At 51.3% G+C, this 23,723-nt stretch overlaps 1 protein-coding gene across 1 annotated transcript in view; it reads left to right on the forward strand.

Annotated features, from left to right (window-relative positions):
* ANGPT4 (angiopoietin 4) overlaps positions 1-23,431 on the forward strand; it is a 44,283-nt gene extending 20,852 nt beyond the window's left edge. Inside the window, exons 2-9 of the mRNA XM_068987491.1 lie at positions 4,228-4,383; positions 5,903-6,024; positions 9,107-9,339; positions 13,358-13,473; positions 15,026-15,127; positions 16,604-16,770; positions 22,051-22,181; positions 23,131-23,431. Of these exons, the coding sequence (XP_068843592.1) occupies positions 4,228-4,383; positions 5,903-6,024; positions 9,107-9,339; positions 13,358-13,473; positions 15,026-15,127; positions 16,604-16,770; positions 22,051-22,181; positions 23,131-23,291 (1,188 nt within the window). The 3' untranslated portion in view covers positions 23,292-23,431. The remainder of the gene's footprint in view (positions 1-4,227; positions 4,384-5,902; positions 6,025-9,106; positions 9,340-13,357; positions 13,474-15,025; positions 15,128-16,603; positions 16,771-22,050; positions 22,182-23,130) is intronic.
* The last annotated feature ends 292 nt before the right edge of the window (positions 23,432-23,723 follow it).

Below are 23,723 nucleotides of genomic sequence, written 5' to 3' on the forward strand. Positions count from 1 at the left end.
CAGCCTTCAACTGCTAGAGGCCCACGCTTGGGGGTAGCAGAGCCAGAACCAAACTCAGGGCCAAGGCGAGAAGGGGGCAGCTCAAGGGCCAAAGATCAACCTCTTTGCAGGCCGGGGGCGGCAGGCGGGGGGAGGGGTGTGGTGGAGATGCAGGCCCCCTCTTTCCCATCTCAGCCCTGAGAGTTTACCAGCAGGAGGGTGACAGAGAATGGGCAGGTCCAATCCTGAGTGGGACTGGGGGGCTGGAGGGCTGGGGCAGATCGCATCTGGGGTTTGCCCCTCCATGAGGACTTTTCCCTTCCCACCCTTCCAGCTGGTGCCTGAGCCCTGGGCTGGACCCAACCCCCACACACAGGCTGACATTTACTCATCAGAGCTGCAGGCTGGCTGAACTGGGGTCCTTCTTGCCCAGATTACCATCCTAGAGCCCACGAGTGGACATGGCAAGTTGGGTGATGGGTCCCAGCTGTGGGTGGCCTTCGCCCACCCAGTCATTTGCAGCCACAGAACAAATAGGGGACTAATCAGAGTGCTTAGAGGGTTCCCATTACTAGACAGGACCCCAAGCTACCCTGAGGCCCCAGCCCTGCTGTGCAGACCTGAGGAGCCCCCGGGGCAGGGAGTCTTGAAACCCAGGCCATCAGCTGGTGATCTTAGGCAAGTTTTCTGGGTCTCAGTTTGGGGAGTTGGGCTGCTGGTCCTGGGTGGAGCTTATGGATACTTTTTCAGAATATTACTTAAAAAAAATTTTTTTTCTAATTTACATATTTTTTTGGTTGCACTGTGTCTTCGTGGCTGCCTGCAGGCTTTCTTCTCTAGTTGTGAAGAGCAGGAGCTACTTTCTATTTGCAGTATGTGGGCTTCTCATTGTGGTAGTTTTTCTTGTTGCTGAGCATGGACTGTAGGCACACAGGCTTCAGTACTTGTAGCACGAGGGCTCAGTACTTGTGGCTTGTGGACCCTAGAGCTTGAAGGCTCAGTAGTTGGGGAACACAGGCTTAGTAGCTCCCAGGAGTCTTCCTGGGCCAGGGATCGAACCCGTGTCCCCTTTATTGGCAGGCGGATTCTTATCCACTCTACCACAAGAGAAGTCCAGAATATTGCTTTCAAATGCATAAAATAAGAACACCTAGTGACATTGTGATTATAATGTGCTGTAGTTGTAACATTACCCAGTGGTGGGTTTGAGAATGTCCATTATTCTGAAGTCATGATCGGTATTTTATGACACTGTAATATCTATGTGATAGGAAATATTTGTGATTTCTGTTGGTAATGAAGTTGCAGGATCAGCTAACAGTGTTATGATTTGGAATCTCTGCTCATAATTAAAAGTGAAAGCCACTCAGTTGTGTCCAACTCTTTGCAACCTCATGGACTATACAGTCCTTGGAATTCTCTAGGCCAGAATACTGGAGTGGGTAGCCTTTCCTTTCTCCGGGGAATCTTCCCTACCCAGGGATCGAACCCAGGTCTCCCATATTGCAGGTGGACTCTTACCATCTGAGCTACCAGGGAACCCAAGAATACTGAAGTGAGTAGCCTATTCCTTCTCCAGCAGATCTTCTCAACCTAGGAATTGAACTGGGGTCTCCTGCATTGTAGGCGGATTCTTTACCAACTGAGCTATGGGGAAGCCCAGTTGTAGGATCGGCTAACAGTGTTATGATTTGGGACCTTGGCTCGTAATTGAAGGAAATGCCAAATTTTTATTACAGGTTAGTGGAGAAGGAAATGGCAACCCACTCCGGTGTTCTTGCCTGGAGAATCCCAGGGATGGGGGAGCCTGGTGGGCTGCTGTCTATGGGGTCGCACCGAGTCGGACACGACTGAAGTGACTTAGCAGCAGCAGTGAACAAAAAAGAAAAATGTAATTACTCTTTCACCCAAGTACATGGACCCCCTGAATTCTCTTCATAGGCCCGGTGGTCCCCGATTAGGCACCTGTGACCTACAGAGAGAATACCCAGGGGGACTAGGGCATGAGAGCCCCCCAAGAAGCCTGAAAAAGGAATCAGATAGGGGGTATGGGAGGGGAGGGGGAAGGAATAGGGAGGGGAGAAGGAAAACTAGGGGAGGGTATACCTGGGGAGTACTTCCAGAAAAAGAGAGTGGCCACATGTGTGACTGCTGCTGAGATGGAGAGTAAGCTGAGGACACAGAAGTGTCCGCTGACCACCCTCATCAAAGACAGTTACAACGAGGTGTGTTAAAGAGTCTCTCCAGGGCTGGGGACAGGTCAGTGGTGCACAGGATTCAACCATATGGGTTGTATTTTTTTTCTTGAGTGTAGTAAATACACAGATTTTATTATACTATTATTTATGCTGTGTGAATGTGTGTGTGTGAAGAACACCATAATAATACTATTTTTTAAAGGTAAGCATGGAGAGGGAGGGGAAAATGGAGATAATTTGTTCAAGAAGTTATGTTGTTTGGGGGTGAGCAGAGAAATTGGAGACACAGATAGAGGGAATCTGTGGAGTCAAGGATATTTTTTGTCTTTAATTTTTAACGACGGACCCTTGGACACATTTGCCTGTTGCAGAGGCTGGGGCAGGTGAGGAAAGAAGGGGTCAAAGGGACAAAGGCTTGAGAAGTTCAGACACACTTATCTCCCTGGTCCTCAAGCCCTCTTTGTGACCTCTCCACTTGAGCAAGCATCAGTTGGCTGAGTCTCTCCCCAGAATTTCTGATTCTGTAGGTCTGGATCTGGAAACTTGCATTTCTCACAAGCTCCCTGGTGATGCTTGCCCCAAGGACGCACTTTAAGAAGCAAGGCTCTGATCGACACCACTTGCGCCCCCTTCAGGACTTGACATTGCACTACAACGAGCCATGCCCCCTTAGAAAGCGCAGAGGTGAAGGAGGTATGGGAGCAGACAGTTGAGATGAAAGAGAGGTGAAGAGACTAAGGAAGAAGCAGCTGAAGCCTGACTCCCAGCCAAGGTCACCCCATCTCCCTGGGAAGCACCAGTCTTCCCAGGGACCTTGGGAGCTGCCCTGTTGGACCTCCTGGAGGGCTGAGTGACAGAGGGTGGGAAGGAGCCAGAGCTGGGGGACCGAGATAGTGGCGAGAGGCCAGCAAATATGCCCAATGGAGAGCGAGTGGAGGAGGGGCACCGGCTCTCTGTCCTCAGGCACTGAGCCCTGAGAACAGGCCGTTCACCTTTGCAATTTGATCCTGGTCTCATGCCAGCTTCTCCTGCTCTTGGGAAAAAGCAGCCCTGTCAAAGAAATGAACATTAGCTTGTCAGATCCCAAGATATCTGAGCTGGGAGGACCCTTGGAGACTGGCCAGTTCAACTCCATTTCACAGATGGAGGGGGCCAGAAAATAAAAGTCCGGTTTGATGGATGGACTTGCAAACTCCGGTATAGGGAAAGATGCATCCCCTTTTCCGGCTGTTGGCTCAGTCCTACGAAGCTAAGTCATGGGCATGACTGGGGACTATGATGACAATTGCTGCTTCCCCTCTTAGTGACTCATTGAACACATTTTTTTTTTTTGAACACCCACTGTATGTTAAGCACTGTGCTAGATATGGAGATAAAGTGAAGAGCAAGACCAAGCTCCTGGCTTCATGGCATTAACATGTCAAGGGCAAGTTTTAAAAGGCAATAAACAAATAAATACGTAATACAAAGCTGGGACATGATAAGGGGTTGGAAGAGAACTGAAATGACATGAGGGAGTGAGCCTTGTAGATGGTGTGGGGTGGTAGGATCCAGATGAGAGGAAATAGCATGTTCAAAGGCCCTGAGGTAGGGTCATACTTGCTGTGTTGGAAGGATGTCACAGAGGCAAGGTGTCTGGAGTGGAGTGAGGGAGACTAGGAGAGGAAACCAGAGTGGTAGCCGGAGACCAGGTCATAAAGGCACCTGCAGTCAGGGAGGACTTTGGCTTTTCCTCCCTGACTTTTCCAAGGAAGACTTTGGTGAGATAGGAACCCTGGGAGAGTTCTGAGCGGAGAAGTGTGATCTGACTTCAGTTTAACAGGATCCCTCCAGCTGCTGAGTGGAGAATGGGCTGTGTATGGGACAAGGATGGAGGCAGAGAGGTTGAGGAGAAAGCAACAAATAAAGTAAGCAAGAGGTGATGGCAGCCTGACTTGGCATCAAGGCCTCCCCCAGTTGTTCTATGTCCTTCCAGGGGACATAAGGAAGGGACAGGAAGCTTCCCCTAACCCTTACCCATGACCCCAGTGCACCGTCTATCTCCTCACAGCTGGAAAGGTACATCCAGATGAACCTGAGGCTGGAGCTGGCACAGGCCCAGCAGCACATGGTCCAGAACCAGACAGCCACCATGCTGGAGCTGGGCACCAGTCTCCTGACCCAGACCACCGCCCAGACCCGCAAGCTGACTGACGTGGAGGCTCAGGTACTAGAGGGTGAGGGGGTGGTACTGGGGGCACCATGGCTGGCCAGGCTGGCTCATAACCCTAGTCATCTTGCTTTGACTCTTGTCCCTGGGGAAGGTCAGAGCCTCCTCTGACCTTGCAGCCCCCTGTGATCCCTCCCTGATGACCCCATCACAGAACTGTCTCCCACCAGGTCATGAGCCCAGAGCAGGAAGAGGGCGGACGGTAAACACTGGGTTTGGCTCTTCTGCCTCTGTGATTCCCATGTCCGGTCCGAGCTGGGATTCAGCAGCACACACACACCTGCTCTCAGGGGGCTCACAGTGCTTCAGGAAAATGTGGATAACAAATTAGACCTATTTATTAGACCTCAGGGGGACAACAACTCTGAAAGAGGAGGCCACAGGGAACAGCAGAGAGGGAGGAAGGAAAGGGACAGGAATATAAGCGAGAGGGTGAGTAAATGAATGGCTGAAAAGACAGCGGACAAAAGGCCACGTGTTTCTTAAACCTTACTATGTGCCAAGCACTGTTGGAGATGCCTGATTCTAGTTTACAGCAGTAAAGAAAATAGGTATGCATCCGTACCCCACTGGAGCTTCCTTCTAATGAGCGCCAAGAAAACAAACAGGATCAATAACATGTGTATGAGACAGTGATAGTGCCAGAGAGAAAATAGCAAGGACGAGATGACCGGTGGAGAGTGTGTGCCCGGAGTGGCGAGAGGGACAAGTTGCAAGCTTAGACAATACAGCCAGGAAGGCACTGCTGGGAAGGTAGGGTTGGGGTCAGGCTTACTAGAACAGCCTTCCCAACAGGGAGAGCAGTATGTGCAAAGGCCTCGAGGTGGAACAGAGCTGGCAAGCTCCAGGAACATCAAGGAGGCCAGTATGGCTGGATTGACCCAGGGAGACTGGTGGGCCAACGTCAGAGGTGATGGGGGCATTACAGGGTTTTGCCAGCCACCACCATGTGAGGTGGGAGCCACAGGAGGATTTTGAGCAGAGGGTCCACATTTTAAGTCTACCCTAGACTACCAGGCAGACAGCGGCCTGTAGAGGACAAGGTCAGGGACAGGGAGCCCTGTGAAGAGGCCAGTACAGGACACAGGGTGAGAGATGGAGGTCAGGGCCAAGCGGGTCATGGAGGGGCAGGAGAGTGGTCACTTAGCCACTGGGAAGGTGGAGCAAATATCTAATTGCTGACGGATTAGATATTGGGGGGGGAGGTCAAGGGTGGTTCCTCCCACATACATGGCAGGAGGAATGGAACTGCCATGTACAGGGATGGGGAAGAGCAAATCTGAGATAATCACAAGCCTAGTGAGGTGTCATGGTCTGTGCACGGGTTGGGAAAGAATTTCCAGAAACAAGGCAGAATGAAAGAAAGGACCACGATATTAGGGTCTATGAGTGAGAGGGTGTAAATAGGTCAGCAAGTTTCTGGAATGGCAGGGCCTGAGGTCAAGTGCGTGGCTGCTGGGCAGGGCTCCTGAAGGGCTTACAAAGCCCCCTCTCCCCACCTCCCTTGTCGGGGCAGGTCCTGAACCAGACATCCCGAATGGAGATCCAGCTGCTGGAGACCTCACTGTCCACCAACAAGCTGGAGAAGCAGCTGCTGCTGCAGGGCCATGAGCTCCACCGGCTGCAGGGCCACAACAGGTGGGCACTGGCACCCTGACACGGGGCAGGGGCAGGGACCAGGGCTGAGCTGCAGGACTGGGCGGGGACCCAAGTGGGCTGGGGATCCGGGGTGAGCCCCAGAACCAGCCTGAGCTGGGCTCCGTCAGGGGGGGAGGGGGCGAAATGAAAAGGTGGACTTGAGCTAGTGCCCAGGATGGGGGCTAGGGCCAGAGGTAGAGGCCTGAAGACGGGAGTGAGGGGGCACGGGGCTGGAGCTAGAGCTGGGACGCGGCCAGGCTAGGGCAAGGCCTGAAACCAGGGTAGGAGATCAGACTAAAGTTGAGAGTGAAGGTGGACACTGGGGCTTGGCTGAGGCTGAGGCTAGGGGCTAGGCAGGCATGGGGCCGGACCACCCTGTCCTGAGAGGGGACAGGAGACAGGCATTTTCCTGGGACTTGGGACACCCTGATTCTTCCTCTCTTCCTTCTCTCTCTTTCTCTTTCTTTACTTCTTTTCTCTCTTCCTTTATTTATTTTATAGATTTTAACAGCTTTTCTGAACCACCATTTACATACCATACAATTCACCCTGTACATCTTAATTTGATCTACATATCTGTGAATAAATATAATCTCCCCTACTAACTCCTCTCCTTCCCAGAAACAACCACAGTGATATGTTTCTTGTCTGTATTAGCAGAGAGTCTCAGCATTTATAAGCAAATAAACACAAAGGGAACACCCTTTAAATTACAAAGAAAGAGTCTTGGGGTACAGATAAGCCAGAGACATGGACCTCTGAAGCTGATTTCATCTCAGTTTCGAGCTGAGTGGAGAAAAAACTGCCAAGCTCAGGCTGGTGGAGAAAGCAAAACCCACACAGGTAAGCAGTCACAGGCCTATGTACAGAATGAGATGTTATTGTAGCTTATATGCTGAGTCAAGATAAGGACACAAGGATCCTCAAGCTCCCTGTGATCTGGGGACCATTAATGATAGTTTGTGTACCTCCTTATTCTTACTCCCCACCCCAAGGGAAGGGGGAAGCACTGGGACACTACCAATGACTCTGAACTGAATTAAAGTGCCTAGAAACCAGTGAGTCACCAGTGGGCTTCCCTGGTGGCTCAAATGGTAAAGAGTTTGCCCACAATGGGGGAGACCTGGGTTCAATCCCTGGGTTGGGAAGATTCCCTGGAGAAGGAAATGGCAACCCACTCCAGTATTCTTGCCTGGAAAATCCCATGGATGGAGAAGCCTGACAGGTTACAGTCCATAGCGATGCAAAGAGTTGGACACAACTGAACGACCACCACACTCAGAAACCAGTGAAGATGGAGGGTGTCATCAATACGTGCTTGGCCCATGGAGACAGCTAAAATTCTAGAATCCAGGTGTGCCCAAATCCTCTCTCTTCCTGAGGCATAGTCTGGGGTCCAGGGAAATTCCTCCAGCCCTGGCTGGACTCATTTTCTTAGACTGGAAAATGGCTGGCATAGTTTCGTGCATAAGAAAATATCTCCCTTCTGCTTCATCTCTCAGCTACCCACCCACTGGCAGCAGAGGCAAATATGTATGCATAGTCCCCTTTTTCAGTTTAGTTCAGTTCAGTTGCTCAGTCGTGTCCGACTCTGCGACCCCATGAATTGCTGCACGTCAGGCCTCCCTGTCCATCACCAACTCCCAGAGTTCACTCAAACTCACATCCATCGAGTCGGTGATGCCATCCAGCCATCTCATCCTCTGTCGTCCCCTTCTCCTCCTGCCCCCAATCCCTCCTAGCATCAGGGTCTTTTCCAATGAGTCAACTCTTCTCATGAGGTGGCCAAAGTACTGGAGTTTCAGCTTTAGCATCATTCCTTCCAAAGAACACCCAGGACTGATCTCCTTCAGAATGGACTGGTTGAATCTCCTTGCAGTCTCCTTTTTAACCTTTTTAAACCCAAGTGGAACATACTATTCTTTGGCATGATGGTATTTTCATTTTTGTTTTTTTTTTCAATTATCCTGGAGATGGTTCCATAACTGTGTGACACACTTGTGCATTCTTCTCTCCAGCTGCATAATGTTCCACTGGACGCCTGTCCCCAGATATATTCCCCAGCGCCCAATTAACGGGTACTGAGGTTGTTCTAGTCTCTCATGATTCCAACACGTGGTGCTATGAATATTGTTCCCATACCTTATTGAACACACATGTGAACAAATCTGTAGGACAAAATGCCAGAAGTGCAAAAGCTGAGTCAAAAAATTCCTTTCTTTTTTAAAAAAACTCATTACAAAAATGCCTCCTGCTTATTATATCCTCAGACAATAGACACTTGTACAAAATGGAAAGGAAAGTTGGCCCCCTCCACCCACCCCTTCCCTTTCATTTCCATCTGCTCAAACCTGCTCCGCAGAAGTACCAGCACTTAGTGGATTTTCTTTCATTCTCTATAAACACAAGTACCACCATGTCCTTCCATATGTCTATCCACGCCTCTTCCTATAAGCTCCCGAGTATCCCTCAACAATTTACATTAATAGCTTTTGTTTTCTCTTTTAATTTCTCACATGCGGAGTTAGACTAGAGGCAGTGATGTGCCCCTCCAGGTCCCTGGCCTCTTTTCCCTTCTGCACAACCGAGCTCAGCCTCCTTGCTCTTCAGAACTGCTCCAGATCATTTCCAGGGAAACCAGAACAGAACAGCCTCAGCCACTCCTGGGTGTTGTGCATTTTGGCTGTTTTGTTTTTCCCTATTACAACCAACTCCCCCAAAGGACATTCTTGTCCATGCCCCCTGGAAGTTGTCTGGTGAGTGGACTGCTAGGTCAAAGGATACACATATTTGGGATTTGATCACGGCTACCTGGTTGCTGGTGTGTCCCTTCCACCCCACCTGTTTCCTCTACTGGACCCTAAGGCATTTTACTGCAGGGCCAGCTCTCTCTTTCCTCCCTTCCTCACTCTGCTATCCGTGGGGATGGACCTCCCGGCTGTGGAACCCTAGGCAGGATGCTACCTCTCCGAGCCTCGGTGCGGTCTGCGCCTCACCCGAGGACCCAGGGAAAAGCCCTTGACTGTGACTGCACGGTGGGGGCGGCGGGTTCACCCCTGTGCGCTCCCTCCCCTCCCTGCAGCGCGCTGGAAACGCGGGTGCAAGCCCTGGAGACGCAGCAGCAGGCGGAGCTGGCCAGCCTCCGCGGCGAGAAGGAGCGGCTGCGGCGCCTGCTGGGCCGCCAGAGCGGCGCCCTCGCCGGCCTCGAGCGCACCCTGCGCGCCGCTAGCAGCAACTCCAGCCTCCTGCAGCGCCAGCAGCACCAGCTGCTCCAGTCGGTGCAGCGCCTGGTGCGCGTCATGGCCCAGGGCCCGGGTGAGCGACCGGGGCGCCCTGGGTATGGGAGGAGGGCAGCAGAGGGGAGGGAGACCCTGCTTACCCTCCTGCCCTTTCATGCTTGTTCTGGCAGCCATTGCAGGAAGGACCATCCCCGCCCCCTCCCCCCCCATGAAACAGAAACAACCAAGAGTAGTCATCATGGTGACAACAACCACAGTCCTGAGAGGAACCAATCCAGACTCCTCCCGACTCCATGAGTGACCTTGAGCATGCCCCATCCCTCTCTTGGTCTCCCTTTTCCCATCTGTTCAATTGGGGTGGTGATAAGAAGGACACCACCAGCCCAGACTGACAAGTTGGGGATTCCAGGATCCACCCTCCATCCCCACTTGCTTGGGCTTGCCCCCTCATCCGCAGGCCTCAGTTTCCCTGTCTACAGAATGGAGAGGTGCCCACCCCACCCTGCAAGGACTTCTCTCACCCCCTAACCCAAGAGGGCCAAACAGAAGCGGAGAGGCACCTCTGGATCAGTTTCCTAAGAAAGGACAATGGGTGGGCCTGCTCCCCAGCCCCCACTTCTAATGGGGCCAACTTCAATCACTCAGTTCCAGAGTTAGTCACTCAGTCAACAAGCACTTACTGAGCCAACCCAGTGCTGGGTGCTGGGGGTGCACCAGTGAACAGCATAGTTCCACGACTGTCTCTGGCCAAAAACAATGGCTAGCCCCCTCTGGGGGTCTCTGAGGGAAGGAGGAGGAATCACATATTTGTTAAGTGCCTGGTATGTGCTAGGTGCCCTGCTAGCAGTGTTCCTGAAGTTTCCAGACTTGTTTAGTCGCTCAGCTGTGTCTGACTCTTTGCCACCCCATGGATTGCAGCATACCAGGCTTCCCTGTCCTTCACCATCCCTTGGAGTTTGCTCAAGCGTGTATCCGTTGGGTCGCTGATGCCATCCAACCATCTCATCCTCGGTCATCCCTTCTCCTCCTGCCTTCAATCTTTCCCAGCTTCATGGTCTTTTCCAGACAATGGAAGGTCTAAAAGGCCGTGTGCAGGAGAGGAGACTTTAATCTGAGGGCTGCAGGGAGTCACAGGAGGGTTTTGAACAGGGTGGGACTAACTCATTTTCTAGGGACTAACTTTTAGGAAGCGTGATTGGAACCAGGGAGGGGAGAATGGCTTGGTGAGAGAAAGACAGGGAAAGGGTTCCTACTGCTGCTGGGTCACCATAGAGGGGAGCTGGATAGCCGTTAAGGCACAGGAGTCAAACAATAGTGATGGATTCCAGACGCTGTGGCTGGCAGCAGTGTGGAGACAGAGGACAGCACCATAGCGCCATCTAAGCTGGGCACCCACACGAGGTGGAGGTTTGAAAAGGTCTGAGGTAGCCACAGGCAAGAGAGGTGGATACTGTCCATGATTAACAGTGACCCGAACCCATCACTGGCTTGTGCATAGAGCTGTGGCAATGAGGCTGCCTAAATTCGTCCTGTAGCTCAGCCAAAGGCATGGGGCCTGGGGCCAACACCTCACCCCACAGGCTCACTGCCAACCCAGTCTCCAGTTGTGGCCCAATGTCTGCTTCCCTTCCCCAGGGACCAGGGGCCTGGCCAGTGAGACCACGGAGATCCTGTCCAGGGAATGTTTTTGCACAGACTGGGATGGATTTGGGGGCTTTTGTCTCTTCATTTGCGATCTGGGAATAATAGCCTCCTTTCAGCAGGGCCTCAGCTCCAAGATCCAGGATCCAGGTTCAAGTATGAAGCCAAAAACAGGAAGTCACACACTTGGTAGCTTTCTGGTTTGTCCCTGGTCAGGATACCTATCCATCTGGAATTTTAGCCCTGTCCATGGATACCCACCTTAAACTTAGTGACTCAGACATTAAAGAATCTCCCCGCAATGTGGGAGACCTGAGTTAGATCCCTGGGTTGGGAAGATTCCCTGGAGAAGGGAATGGCTACCCACTCCAGTGTTCTTGCCTGGAGAATTCCATGGACAGAGGAGCCTGGCAGACTACGTCCTTGGGGTCCCAAAGAGTCAGACAAGACTGAGTGACTAACATTATTGGTTATTGGATACCCGCCTACCCAAAGATTGGATTCTGGTGGATTCATAGCCTAAAGCTCTAATGGATTCCACGAAAGGAGCCAGAGAGGGGATTTGAGTAGTTTATTTACCAATAGTCACTTTTTTCTTGCTAAGCCTGGAGGCCCCCAGAGCTCTGGTGGAATTTGACAATTATATTAATATCCTCCCTTAAGGCCAATGGTCAGCTCCCAGGGCAAGCAGAATGTAGGGGAGGGGCTCACCTAGGAGATGCTGGTAGAGTGGACTGTGGAGGGGACCCTGAGCCACCTACCCCGAGGGAGCTCTAAAGACAGCTCCCCAGTGAGACCCAGAGAGAAGGCAAGCCCTGCTCATCCCTTCCCACCCGATCCAGCTGTGTGTCCTTGTTCCAGTTACCTCACTCTTGGGCCTCAGTTTTCTAATCTATGAAATGGAGATGTACCTCAGTGGAGTTGGAGCCCCAGTTACCTGTCCTGAAAGACTGTAACAGCCTCATCTCTGCCCTTCCTGCTTTGAATCTCATCCCTCCCAGTCTCTGTCCTAATCTCTGGCCAGAGCACTCTTCCTTGCCACAGTCTGCGCTCCTCAGCCCCATGTTCAAGACTGAAATCTCAAGACCCGTCTCTCCTTCCTTGATGACACTTTCTAGTTCATCAAACAGCTAGAGCTCCCTCTGACCTCAGGGCTGAGATCAGGGTGTGAGTCATCTCCTCTCCGTGGCCTCAGGCAAATTTCCCTTGTGTGTGTGCGCACGCACGTGCATGCGTGCAAAGTCAGTTCAGTCCTGTCCAACTCTTTGTAACCCCATGGACTGTAGCCTGCCAGGCTTCTCTGTCCATGGGATTCTCCAGGCAAGAATACTGGAGATCTTCCCACTCAGAGATTGAGCTCACTTCTCGTACGTCTCCTGCATTGGCGGGGATCTCCTGCATTGGCGGGCAGGTTCTTTACCACTAGCACCACCTGGGAAGCCCCAAATGCCCCTCACCACACCCCAACCCCAGCACACAGCAGTCCTGTCCCCACGTCGGAGCCTGTGTCTGTGCTGCTCCCTCAGCCTGAGACAATCCTCTCTTCTACACCTGGGCCATCCCTGCTCCTCGTCCAGGTCCCAACTAACTGTCAGCTCCTCTAGGAAACCTTCCCGGGCCTGATACATTCTGTGTCCCCAACATCTGCCAGCCCAGAACCTGGCACAGAGCAGGCAGGAGGGCCCACCTGGCCCTTTCCCTCTCACCTTGTTATTTAGTTGATCAGTCACGTCTGACTCTTTGCAACCCCATGGACTGTAGCCCGCCAGGCTCTTCTGTATGGGATTTTCCAGGCAAGAATACTGGAGTGGGTTACTATTTTTTTTTTTAATTTTAACATATATATTTTATTGACATATAGTTGACTTACAGTGTTTTAGGTATACAGCAAGATGATTCAGTTATACATATACACATATATAATTTTTCAGATTATTTTCCATTATAGATTATTAAGATATTATTTATAGTTCCCTGTGCTATACAGTAAACCTTCGTTGCTTGTTGTTTGTCTATTTTCTTTTAAATTAGAAATATGCTGTTCTATTCATACTAAGTCAAGTAGAATCAAAATTTGTCATAAATTTTTAGCTAGGCAAAATTTCATAAGTTTTCTAAAGGGATCTTTCTGACCCAAGGATCGAACCCGCATCTCCTGCATTGGCAGGTGAATTATTTATCACTAAGGCACACCCACCTTCATCAATGTACATTCATGCTCAGTCGTGTCTGACTCTTCGTGACATCATGGACTAGTCTGTAGGCTCCTCTGCCCATGGGGTTTTCCAGGCAAGAATACTGGAGCGGGTTGCCATCCTCCAGGGAATCTTCCCAACCCAGGGGTCGAAACTGAATCTCCTGTGTCCCTGCATTGGCAGGTAGATTCTTTACTACTGAGCCACCTAGGAAGTGTTTTGCTCTCTGCTAATTGTTTTCACCTTGTCCCATTGCAGCCTCCATGAGGGCAGCTGAACAGGTGTTCCAGGACTGTGCAGAGATCCAGCGCTTTGGGGCCAATGCCAGTGGCATCTACACCATCCATGTGGCCAATGTGACGGAGCCTAGAAAGGTTAGGGGGCTCCTTGGGGACTGAGGCTATCAGAGGGTGCTGAGCCAAAGGACCCCTGCTCACCCTGACCTGCTCCCCACATTCACTTCAGGCCTTGTCCAACATCTGAGATCCAGAGAAGGTAGGGGTGACCCAATTAGGGGTCAGATCATGCGGTTAAAGCAGATATTTTCTAGCTTGCTCCATGTGGGATATTAGGGACTGGGGCTGATGGAGACCCTGAACTTTGAGGACCAGTTATCAAATGTGTGAAGGGAGGGCAGTCGAGGCAAAATGTGGATGTCAGGAGGGAGGGTTTGGGGGCCAGACCCAAAAGTGGAAGAGTTTGAGATATCCTTTTTAAGATGCATTCAGTCTGAGTATTAAGTGAAAAAAGACACCACTTTTAAAGTAAATATTTTATACGAAATTAAGTGAATTCAGCTATGGTGGGATTTGGGAAGTGTGAATAGCTAAAATTTGGGAACACTGATAGAGAGGGAAGAGCTGGCCTGGGAGGTAAGAGATCTGGGCTCAAACTTCAGCGTTACTTTGACTCATTCACCTTGAGCAAATACTTTCCCCTTTCTGGACCTCAGTTTCCCTTCCTCCAACCTCTGCTACCCTCACAACACATACCCTGGAAGCCTTCCAGGGCTGCCCCTGACTCTTTCTTGGGAACTCATCTTGAAGCTGCCCAGATGTTCACATTCAGTAGTCTTCCAGCTGTATCAGACCTGCTAGCCGTATCAATCTGCTAGCTTCCTAGATCAAACCAGCCCTGGGGGTTGATTTATCTATCATTTGTCTCTGATTTGTCTATTAATAGTATGGGACTAGACGCCAAGTATTTCCTCATCAAACATTGAAATCTTCTGAACTGGCTGAAAAATTAATATGTAAACAAAAGTTAAACTGAAAGATGTGATTGCAATGGATGGTAAGATCTTCAAAAGAATGAACTCTTTGTCTCATCCATATTGGCATTCTCCATGCCTTGAATGGAGCCTGCTACCTACTAAGTGGTCAGAAAACATTTGTTCACCAAGTGTAATAACTTTTTTTTTTTTTTTGGTATCTTGTCCCAACCGTGTGGCATGCAGAATGGTTCCCCAACCAGGGATTTAACCCGGGCCTCCATAATAAAAGCACTGAATCCTAACTGCTAGGCCACCAGGGAGCCCCTGTAATAACATTTTCTGAGTCTATGCCATATATCAAGCACTTTACACCTCTTGGCATTTCATTCTTAAAGGAACCCTGCAATAACAGTGAATGAAAAGCCTCCGTTTACTGAGTTCTGTTCTTTAGCTGGATGACTCATCTAATTCTCACGACCATTCCAGTGCGCAGATGAGAACCTAAGGCACAAAAAGATGAAGGTATCAGCATCCTCGTTTGACAAATGAAGAAAGGAAGGGTTTGGGCCTGGATCTGTGTGATGCCCTTGACCACCAAGCTCCCTGGTTGTTTTGTGCTGTTCTGTCAGTCAGATGACCCTCAGGCTGGCCTAGACCTGGCTTCTGGCTGCCTCCAGGGGCTTCCGACTCCCCACCTTCTCCATTCTCTCCAGGTGTTCTGTGACATGGAGGCCAGCGGAGGTGGGTGGACCCTCATTCAGCGCCGTGAGAATGGCAGTGTGAATTTCCAACGGAACTGGAAGGATTACAAACAGGTAACATTGCTGCCCTGGGGAGGATCTTGTCAGTCCTGAAACCTGGGGCAGGATGTGGGGTGTGGGCAGGCATCTGGTTTGCCCTCAACCCTTCTCAGAAAAAAAAAAAATCAGCCTGCCTAAACCAACTCCCTTCAAACAGGTTTGGCCAGCACACATTCACTGTCAAGGACTCCAACACCCAAAATTGAACCTTCTTTTTGCAAGTCCTGACGTATATCCTAAAAACGAAAGTTTAGTTTTCATTTTATTTTATTTTTTGGAAAAGATACACATTGCTGGAAAAATTTAAATACCAAAAAATGAAACAGAAAAAAGTAACCTCTGCTGCCCACCCCTGGATCCACTGTTTAAATGAATGTCTTTGTCTTAACACACATACATGACTACATCTGAAGGAGAGATTTTTTAATGCAGAATTGCTGGCTCAAAGACCCCATGCATTTTACAAGATGAGGGATAATGCCTGATTGTCTTCCAATTTTTTAATTAAATTTTGAGTAAAGGATTTTTGGCAAGCTGACTTAAAAGCTCTTAAAGTTTTTAAGAGCAAAAGAAATAGGAAAGATACTCAAACGGAAATATAACAATACTATTTTTTGTGTGGCTGCTTGCTGTCCACTTGATAAATATTTGAAAATAAATACCAAATTAAGCTATGACTGTTCTTAAACCAATTGGGTTTTAAAGAATCATTCAAATGGCAAAAAGAAAGAGGGTGCTCAAAAGCAGAAATACACAAAAGAGTGCTGGCTATAAACCATTAGGCTGATCGGTGGTGCTAAAATGGGGAGTGGGGCTTAGGTGTGCCCTGTCCTTAGTGCTGAATTACTGTCCTGGCTAAGGGTGTTGGCTACTTGTCACCCTGGGACACTTTCCACCTCAATGCTCTTCATTTTACATTTCTGTTACTGAAATTTTGCAGTGGCTGCCATGTCACTGAACAAAGTTTGCTCTACCATGTATGAAGCTGATTTAAGTTTTTAGTTAGTTTTCAATTGAGATTTAATATTCATGCATTTATTTCTGTGCACAAATCCTAAGTGTAAGTAAGACTCAGTGACTTTTCAGTGAATATGTATTCATCCATGTGACCACCATTCAAAGATAGATATGCAACATTCCCAGCACCCCAGAAAACCTCCTTGTGTCTCCTCCAAGTCAAGACACCCCCAAAGTAGTGGTTATTCTGACTTCTACCACCACAGACTCTTTTTGACCTGTTCTTGAACTTCATAGAAATGTGATTTCAATTGCTTTTAACAGGTTTTTACATTTACAAAAGTCTTAGTCATTTTACTCTAGAAGTTGGGGAGCTCCACCCTTAGACCTGCCCACACTATTCTTTATGAACTTGGTCATTTAGCAAAGTGGCTTTGGGTGAATGTCCCCAGAGCCCAGCCCAGCCCAGATCCTTAACCAGAGGCATAGCCTCTGTCCTCCACATGCAACCCACCCCCATTCTCCTCTTCCCAGGGCTTTGGCAACCCAGCTGGAGAGCACTGGTTAGGCAATGAAGTGGTGCACCAGCTCACCAGCAGGGCAACCTACTCTCTGCGAGTGGAGCTGCAAGATTGGGAAGGCAACGAGGCCTATGCCCAGTATGAGCACTTCCAGCTGGGCAGCGAGGGGCAGCTGTACAGGTGGGCTTGGGGCCCAGGCTGGTGGGTGGACGGGGGACCCTGGGCTAGTGGCTACAGAGTCTGCACCAGGGGTCAGTCCCTGGGCGTCTCCTGTTGCTGCCATCTGTCCCCCATCTGGGCGCGCGTCATGGGCTCTGGAGGCGGCTGGTTAGCACTCAGCACAGCCCGGCCACTGGGTGGGGTGGAAAGAATGCCACTGACGCTGCCGTGCTGGGAGCGGGAAGGGGCCTTCCAAGGTCAGTCACCCTGAGTCGATCATTTTGCAGAGGCCTGGAATCGGGGAGGTGATGTTCCCAGCCTGTCCTATGCTATGAGGGGAAATGGAAAGTTCTCCGGGCTGGGAAGTGAGAGATCTAGGCTCATTCTCACTCTCTCCAGCTTGCTGTGTGAACTCAGGCGAGTCAAGTCAGCTTCTCTGTACCTCTGTACCACAGGATGGGCTTAAATATGAGCAACTTATAAAATCATCAAAGTCTCCCACCATCCCCCTCAGTCTCGGTTCTTGGTCCCATTCAGAAAAAGAAATGAGCATTTCTTGAGCACCTACTATGTTCCAGGCGCATAGCTCCATTTAATCCTCCCCATAATGTTTTGAGGGCTTCCCTCGTGACTCAGACAGTAAAGAATCTGCCTGTAATACAGGAGACATGGGTTCAATCCCTGGGGTCAGGAAGGTCCCTGGAGGAGGGCATGGCAACCCACTCTAGTATTCTTGCCTAGAGACTCCCCGTGGGCAGAGGAGCCTGGCAGGCTACAGTCCATGGGGTCACAAAGAGCCGGACACGACTGAGTGACTAAGCACACACACACACACACATAACCTTCTGAGGTAAGTGTTGCTATACCTGCTTTAGTGATGTAGGAACTGCCCAGAGTTACAAGGTAGGGGAGGCATGGTTTTGAACTCATTTTTGCTCCCAAAACTCGTTGTGTTTCTCCTCCATCATGTTATGTCTCTGAGAAACTCGAGGATATGAGGATAAGCTATCTTGGAACCAGGACAGAATTGAATTCATAGATTCATGCTAAAGAGTCACAAGGGACCTCACATGTCATCTGGTTTTTCACATGATGCTAGAACCTTCTCCACAGCCATAGCCATCATCCAACCATGCTGGAATGCTTCCATTAATGGGAAGCCACTTCCTTCCAAAGAATCGCTGGTGACTCTCCGACTCCTTGCACTGTATGCCTAGTGCCCCCTCTGACGGCCTCTCGGTGATGTGCCCCCAACTCCTCTCTCGGTGGAATGTTCCTGGTTCCTCCAGTTGGCTGCTTCTGACATCCCTCTTTATGGGACTCAACCCAATCTGATAATGCTCTTTCGTAAAGTGTGAGGTCTAGAGCTAAATGAAACATCCCCAGGTCTGGGCTAGGCTGGCTGATCTGAATGCCCCCTGACTCCTTGAGCTGACCGGTGAGTAGCCACAACACCTGGCTGACCTCTCTTTAAGCCACTGACCACCAAACCCAAGGCTTAAATCCTGGCTTTATCCTCCTTGAGGGACCCTGAGCAAGTCGCTCCCTGCACTGTCTTATCTGTGAAATGGGTGCCCAAAGTGTACCCACCTCAAAGTGCTGTGAAGCTTGAATGAGATACTACACATAGAGCATTAACACTGGCACTTAGTAAATTTCCAACAAATAATATTATACTATTATATTACAATTCCTGTTCCCAAGCCATCCCTTCACACACTTGGCTGGCCTGCTCTGTGCGAGTTCACTGCTGTCCCCATCCCCAGTGCCTGGGACATAGCAGTGCATAACAGGAAGCGGGGGGTGCCTCCCTTTCCTACACATGTAACAGTTAAACTTCATTCCATCTCCATGACCCAGTCCTGGGGCAGCAGCTTCTGTGGCCCCAAGTCCATGATCTGCCATTTTTCTTAGGGAAGAAATATCAGGAAAGTATTATATCTCATTGTGCTAAAGAACATGGCCCTAGAGCCAGATTGCCCAGGGTATGAAGCCTGACTCTTTCACTTGTTGGATTCATGACCTTAAACAAGTTACTTACCTCTCTGTGCCTCAGTAAAACACACTATCTATGTCATAATTGAGACAACCTGTGGGAAAATGCCTAGCATATGGTAAGTGTTAAGTAAATGTTAGAGATATATAAACAGTATATCCAAAGACAGAAATTCAATATCTCTACATCTATGTATATCTCAGTTATTTATGTCCATTTATACAAACATATGCATTTATGTTAAATTTGGAACCACTTGCTGTGCTCTCCTATGTAAATTTGATGTGCTGCCTCTGACTTTTTATCTGAGACCTGGAGAAGCTCCCTGCCCATTACTCTCAGGTCTCAAAGGGCCCACAGCTATTTGACCCTTAGCGACCCCAAAATAATAATAACAATATATTGAATATTTGCCCTGTGCTAAGTGTGAGCTGGCCTTGGTCATTTGGAGAAGAATCAGACCTGCGCTCTACCCCTCAAAGTTGTTCACAGTCCAGTGTGTCATCCCACACCCCCAGGAGTACAGGAGCTGGGGACAGCACAGGGGCACAAAGACACTTGTGCTATCAAGGAGGGCTCCCTGGAGGAGATGGTGCCTATGAAGAGTAGGCATTCTCCAGACAAAGAGAGGATAGAGAGGACACCCCAGGTAGCAGGGATATTCTGCGGGGCGGGGAGGGGGGGGTGGGAGGGGCGGCGGCAGGGGGCAGACAGAAGAGTTGCCATCTAGCTGGCCACAGAAACCCTAAACTTAAGCAACACTCTTTCAAAGGCTGCTGGGATCCTAAAGATTAGGCCCTGCTCATTCAGGAACAGCTTGGAAGATCCTGGAAAACACAGAGGGGCTTGGAAACTGCCAGAGAAGGGCTAGGGGAAAGTGGCAGAAACAGACGCTGGTCCCTGGGCCCCCACTGTCCAGAGTCAGCTGCCTGATAAGATGAGGAGGATCCTCTCAGGGAAGCCCAGAGGCGGGGAAGCCTGGCAGTCAGCAGCTGGGGCACGGGCAGGAGGGGCACCCTTATATGTCAGATACAATGATGGGGACCCTCCGGGCCCAGCTGGGGTGCATGCAGAAGCCTGCAGACAAGTAGCCATGGAGCGGGGCGAGGGAGGCACAGACGAGGCACAGCGCGCACTGGCAGCAGGCACAGGCCTCCCCGAGGTGCCCACCCTCCCAGACAGCACAAGCGCAAGACACACGCAGAGGCACATGGGGACACGCACAGACACACACGTTCGTACGGAGGGGCTCACCACACCCCTGGGGGACATACGTGGACCTTCAGAGCACAGAGACTCATACAAGTGCCATAGCTACCCAAACAAGCACAGGCACACAAACAGCCACGTGTGCAAACATGCCTCAGAGAAGCCCTTGCAGATAAACACGTGCACAATCCCAGCCACAAAGGCAGACTGCAGAGCACACACCAGACCCACCATAGATGATGCTGCACAAACTCAAAACACACGCACACACACAAGCAGGCACAAAGACGCGTATCCAAATGCTCACGACCTCAGACACACAGACTCACTCCCTTTCTGTATCTCACTTGGGGACGTGCAAGGACTCATGTGTTTGTTTGGGTTCCCCAGGCCTCGGCCATGAATATGTTCAAAGCGTATCTGAAAAATGGGTCAAGTGGGGTTTCCTGGCCCATGACTTGAGGGTCCCCTAGAGATCGCAGATCCCCATTCTGGCTCCCAGAGGAGCAGGGAAGGGAGGCTGAGGACTTGGGCCCAATAAGGGGCTGATGCTGCTGAATGACCTCATGAGATCATTTGGCTTTGTCCGACAGTGACTTCATGCGGCCCCAGACTAAACATGACCCCCAACCTCAGCCTGAGCCCCAAGCCTGGGCTTGAAGTGACATGTCTGAGCCCTTAAGGGGAGCCCTCAACAGCCACAAGAAGCTGGGACCATATGAGCAAGTGGGCCGGCCAGCCTATTCCCACCCCAGGGAGGCCCTGGCTAGGTGGGCCTCTTGGAAGGGAGTTTGCAGCACCAGTCATGCGAGCCCAGGGTGATATATATAAGGGCATAGTTGAGGCTTCATGGCTGTCTGCCCTGAGCTGGCCCTGCCCTCTCTGCAGGCAGAGTCCATGGATGGGAGGTACCGGGACTGAGCTAGGCCACATGCCCAGGCACCACCTTCCCTCTGGATCCCTCTGGGGGCATCTCACAGGCCCTGCCCTGGGGAACCAGAGGTCCCCTGAACCGCCCTGGCTGCACCTGGTGTCCACTTGCCTCCACCCGGAAGACCTCGATTACTCCCAAAGTGGCTCCCGCTGCAGCTGTCAGTGGAGCCCCTCCCCCGCTACGAGCCCCCAGCACTCTCTTCAGCCAGGCTCAGTGGAAGCCTGTGCCAGCCGCGCACCCTGGGCTGGGAACACATGGGCAGGACAGGACAGATAACAACAGGCCCTGAACGTGCTGGGCACTTAGCGCGTGCCAGCACTGCTCCACACTCGTCACATGCTGAGGTCACCCCCTCACAATGACGGTTAATATGCTATCATTACCGTTTTTCAAAAATGAAAAAAGTGAAGCTGAGAGATGAAGGAATCTGCCCAAGGGCACGCAGCTGGCGAGCAGCAGAGCTGGGATTTGAATCCAGGCATTTTGTCCCCAAAGATCGTGGTTGTAATCACCACACAGGCCTCAGGGTGTCTGCCAGGGTCTTGTAGCCTGATAAATAGAAACCCTCCCCAGCTGGCTGCAAGGGTAGAAGTCACAGGTGTTGGGGTGCCATGTGGGCTGGTGTGGTCAAGGAAGTCTTCCTGGAAGTGGGGGCGGGGAGATGAGTGTGAGGAGGTGTGACAGGGCTGGGGTTGCAGGATGGTCAGCTGGCGAGGGAAGGCACACAGCTCTCAAGTCAGGCCACTTGGGGCAGGCTCCTTTGGCTCTAAGGAGCTCTGTTTCCTCTTCTGTAAAACAGGAGTTTTAGGGTATGGTGAGGATTAAAGAAGAATGAGTCAACTCATGTAAAGTGCTTTAAACAATGCCTGGCACATAGTCCATGTTCAAAAAGTGCTAGTCATGGTCCTCATTAATATTATTATTATTATCATGATCACTGTCACAACTGTCCAAGACTCAGGTCCAGCTGAGAGGGGCCTGGCACACGTGGGGACTCTGTCCCTGGAGGCAGCAAGCAGGGAGGGAAGTCCAGGAGGGAACATGGCCCAGCATCCCAGGATGGGGCTCCCTTCCCAGGACAACCAGAGGGGAGCCCTTTCCTCAACCAGCCCCATCCTGACTCTGTGCCTCTCTCCCATCACCACCTCCGGGTGGCCTCCAGGCTTTCTCTGAGTGGGTACAGTGGCTCAGCAGGGCGCCAGAGCAGCCTGGTCCTCCAGGGCACCAACTTCAGCACACGTGACGCAGACAATGACAACTGCCTCTGCAAGTGCGCCCAGATGCTGTCCGGAGGTGGGTGCAAGATGGGGTGAACCCATGCCTCTGCACAGGCTCACCTGGCTGAACACCCTCATTGCCTCCCCACTTGGGTCTTTGTGCAGCCAGGTGCCATCAAGAAATGGGTACAGGTCAGGGTCTCACTCACTTGCGAGCTGGCCTGGCTGTACCTCATCCAAATTCCCCTGCTTCCACTGAGTCCTTAAGGTCCCTTCCAGGGTCTCACTGCCCCCTAAAGCTGGCACCTCCAGTTCTCCCCTGAGACCTCAGAGCAGCACTGATGGTAGGGACCAGGGTGCACCCTAGGCGGGTAAAATGCCTAATCTGCTCCAACACCAGATCTGAGACTCACCCCCACCCCTCCTCCAGGCCAAGCAGGATCAGGAGGAGGGAGACCTGGGTCGGGGGCAGAGGGGCAGCTGCCCACCAACTCTGACTCAGGCAGTGTTTTCTGCAGAGGGCGACGTCAGAGAGTGGGAGATGGTATGTGAGAGATGGAATGAGAGGGACAGAGATTGGAGGGGACCTCCGGAGACACAGAGACAGGGACAGATGGAAATGAGAGAGACACCAGGATGAACAGACAGAGAGGTGGACACAGAGCTGCATGGGGACAGGGGCAGGTACAGAGGGAAACGTGGAGAGAAAAACACAGATCACGTTTCATCCACAAAAGACGGATGGAAACTGGGTGAGAGGCAGAGAGACCCAGAAAGGCAGGGTCACAGGGAGCAAAGAGAGACAGAGACATCAGAGAGACACACCCAAGCTCCCAGCCTCTGGAGGCCCCAGGCTGAGGAGAGGGTCTGGGTATCTCCCGCCCATTCCCACCGAACCCCATCCTCAGCAGGCTGGCTTCTCTCAGGAGCCAACAGCCCTGATTCACCTTTGGGGTAGGGGGCTGCCCTCACCCTATTGACTGCATCCCCACCTCCCTAAAGCCTCTTCCTCTCGCCTCCACCAGGGTGGTGGTTTGATGCCTGTGGCCTCTCAAACCTCAACGGCATCTACTACCCGGCCCGTCACCACGTGCGCAAGCTCAACGGCATCCGCTGGCACTACTTCCAAGGCCCCAGCTACTCGCTACGCGCCACTCGCATGATGATGCGCCCCTCGGGCATCTAAGGGACAGCATGCCTGGAGGCTGGTCCCATGGGAGGACTTGGCCGTGGTATCCCCTGGACAAGCTGGACTCTAACACAGGACACAATGCCAGGACCTTGTCCCGGACACCCTGGGGGTCCCCTGAGCCAGCCCTCCTTGCCCCAGGAGTCCAGAAGAGTCGCCTCCGGCCCTTTTCCCCTCAAGTTGTGAAATGGTGGACGTTTGGGGGTTCCTGCCTCTTCGGTGTCCCTTTTCCCTCTCCCCTCCTGCCTCCTGCAGGGCCCTCCTGCCCACCTGAGGGCTGCAGTATCCTGAATGAGTGGAGAGCAGATTTAACTGGGCTCTGCAAAGGAATATGCAGCTAGTGGTGGAATTTCAGGCAAGTGGGAAGGTATTTACAGGAGGAAACCACCCAGGTGGAGGCCCAGATGCTGTCCCCAGGTTGTTGGAAAG

The sequence above is a fragment of the Capricornis sumatraensis genome, chromosome 15 (assembly GCF_032405125.1).
Source record: "Capricornis sumatraensis isolate serow.1 chromosome 15, serow.2, whole genome shotgun sequence".
NCBI lineage: Eukaryota > Metazoa > Chordata > Mammalia > Artiodactyla > Bovidae > Capricornis > Capricornis sumatraensis.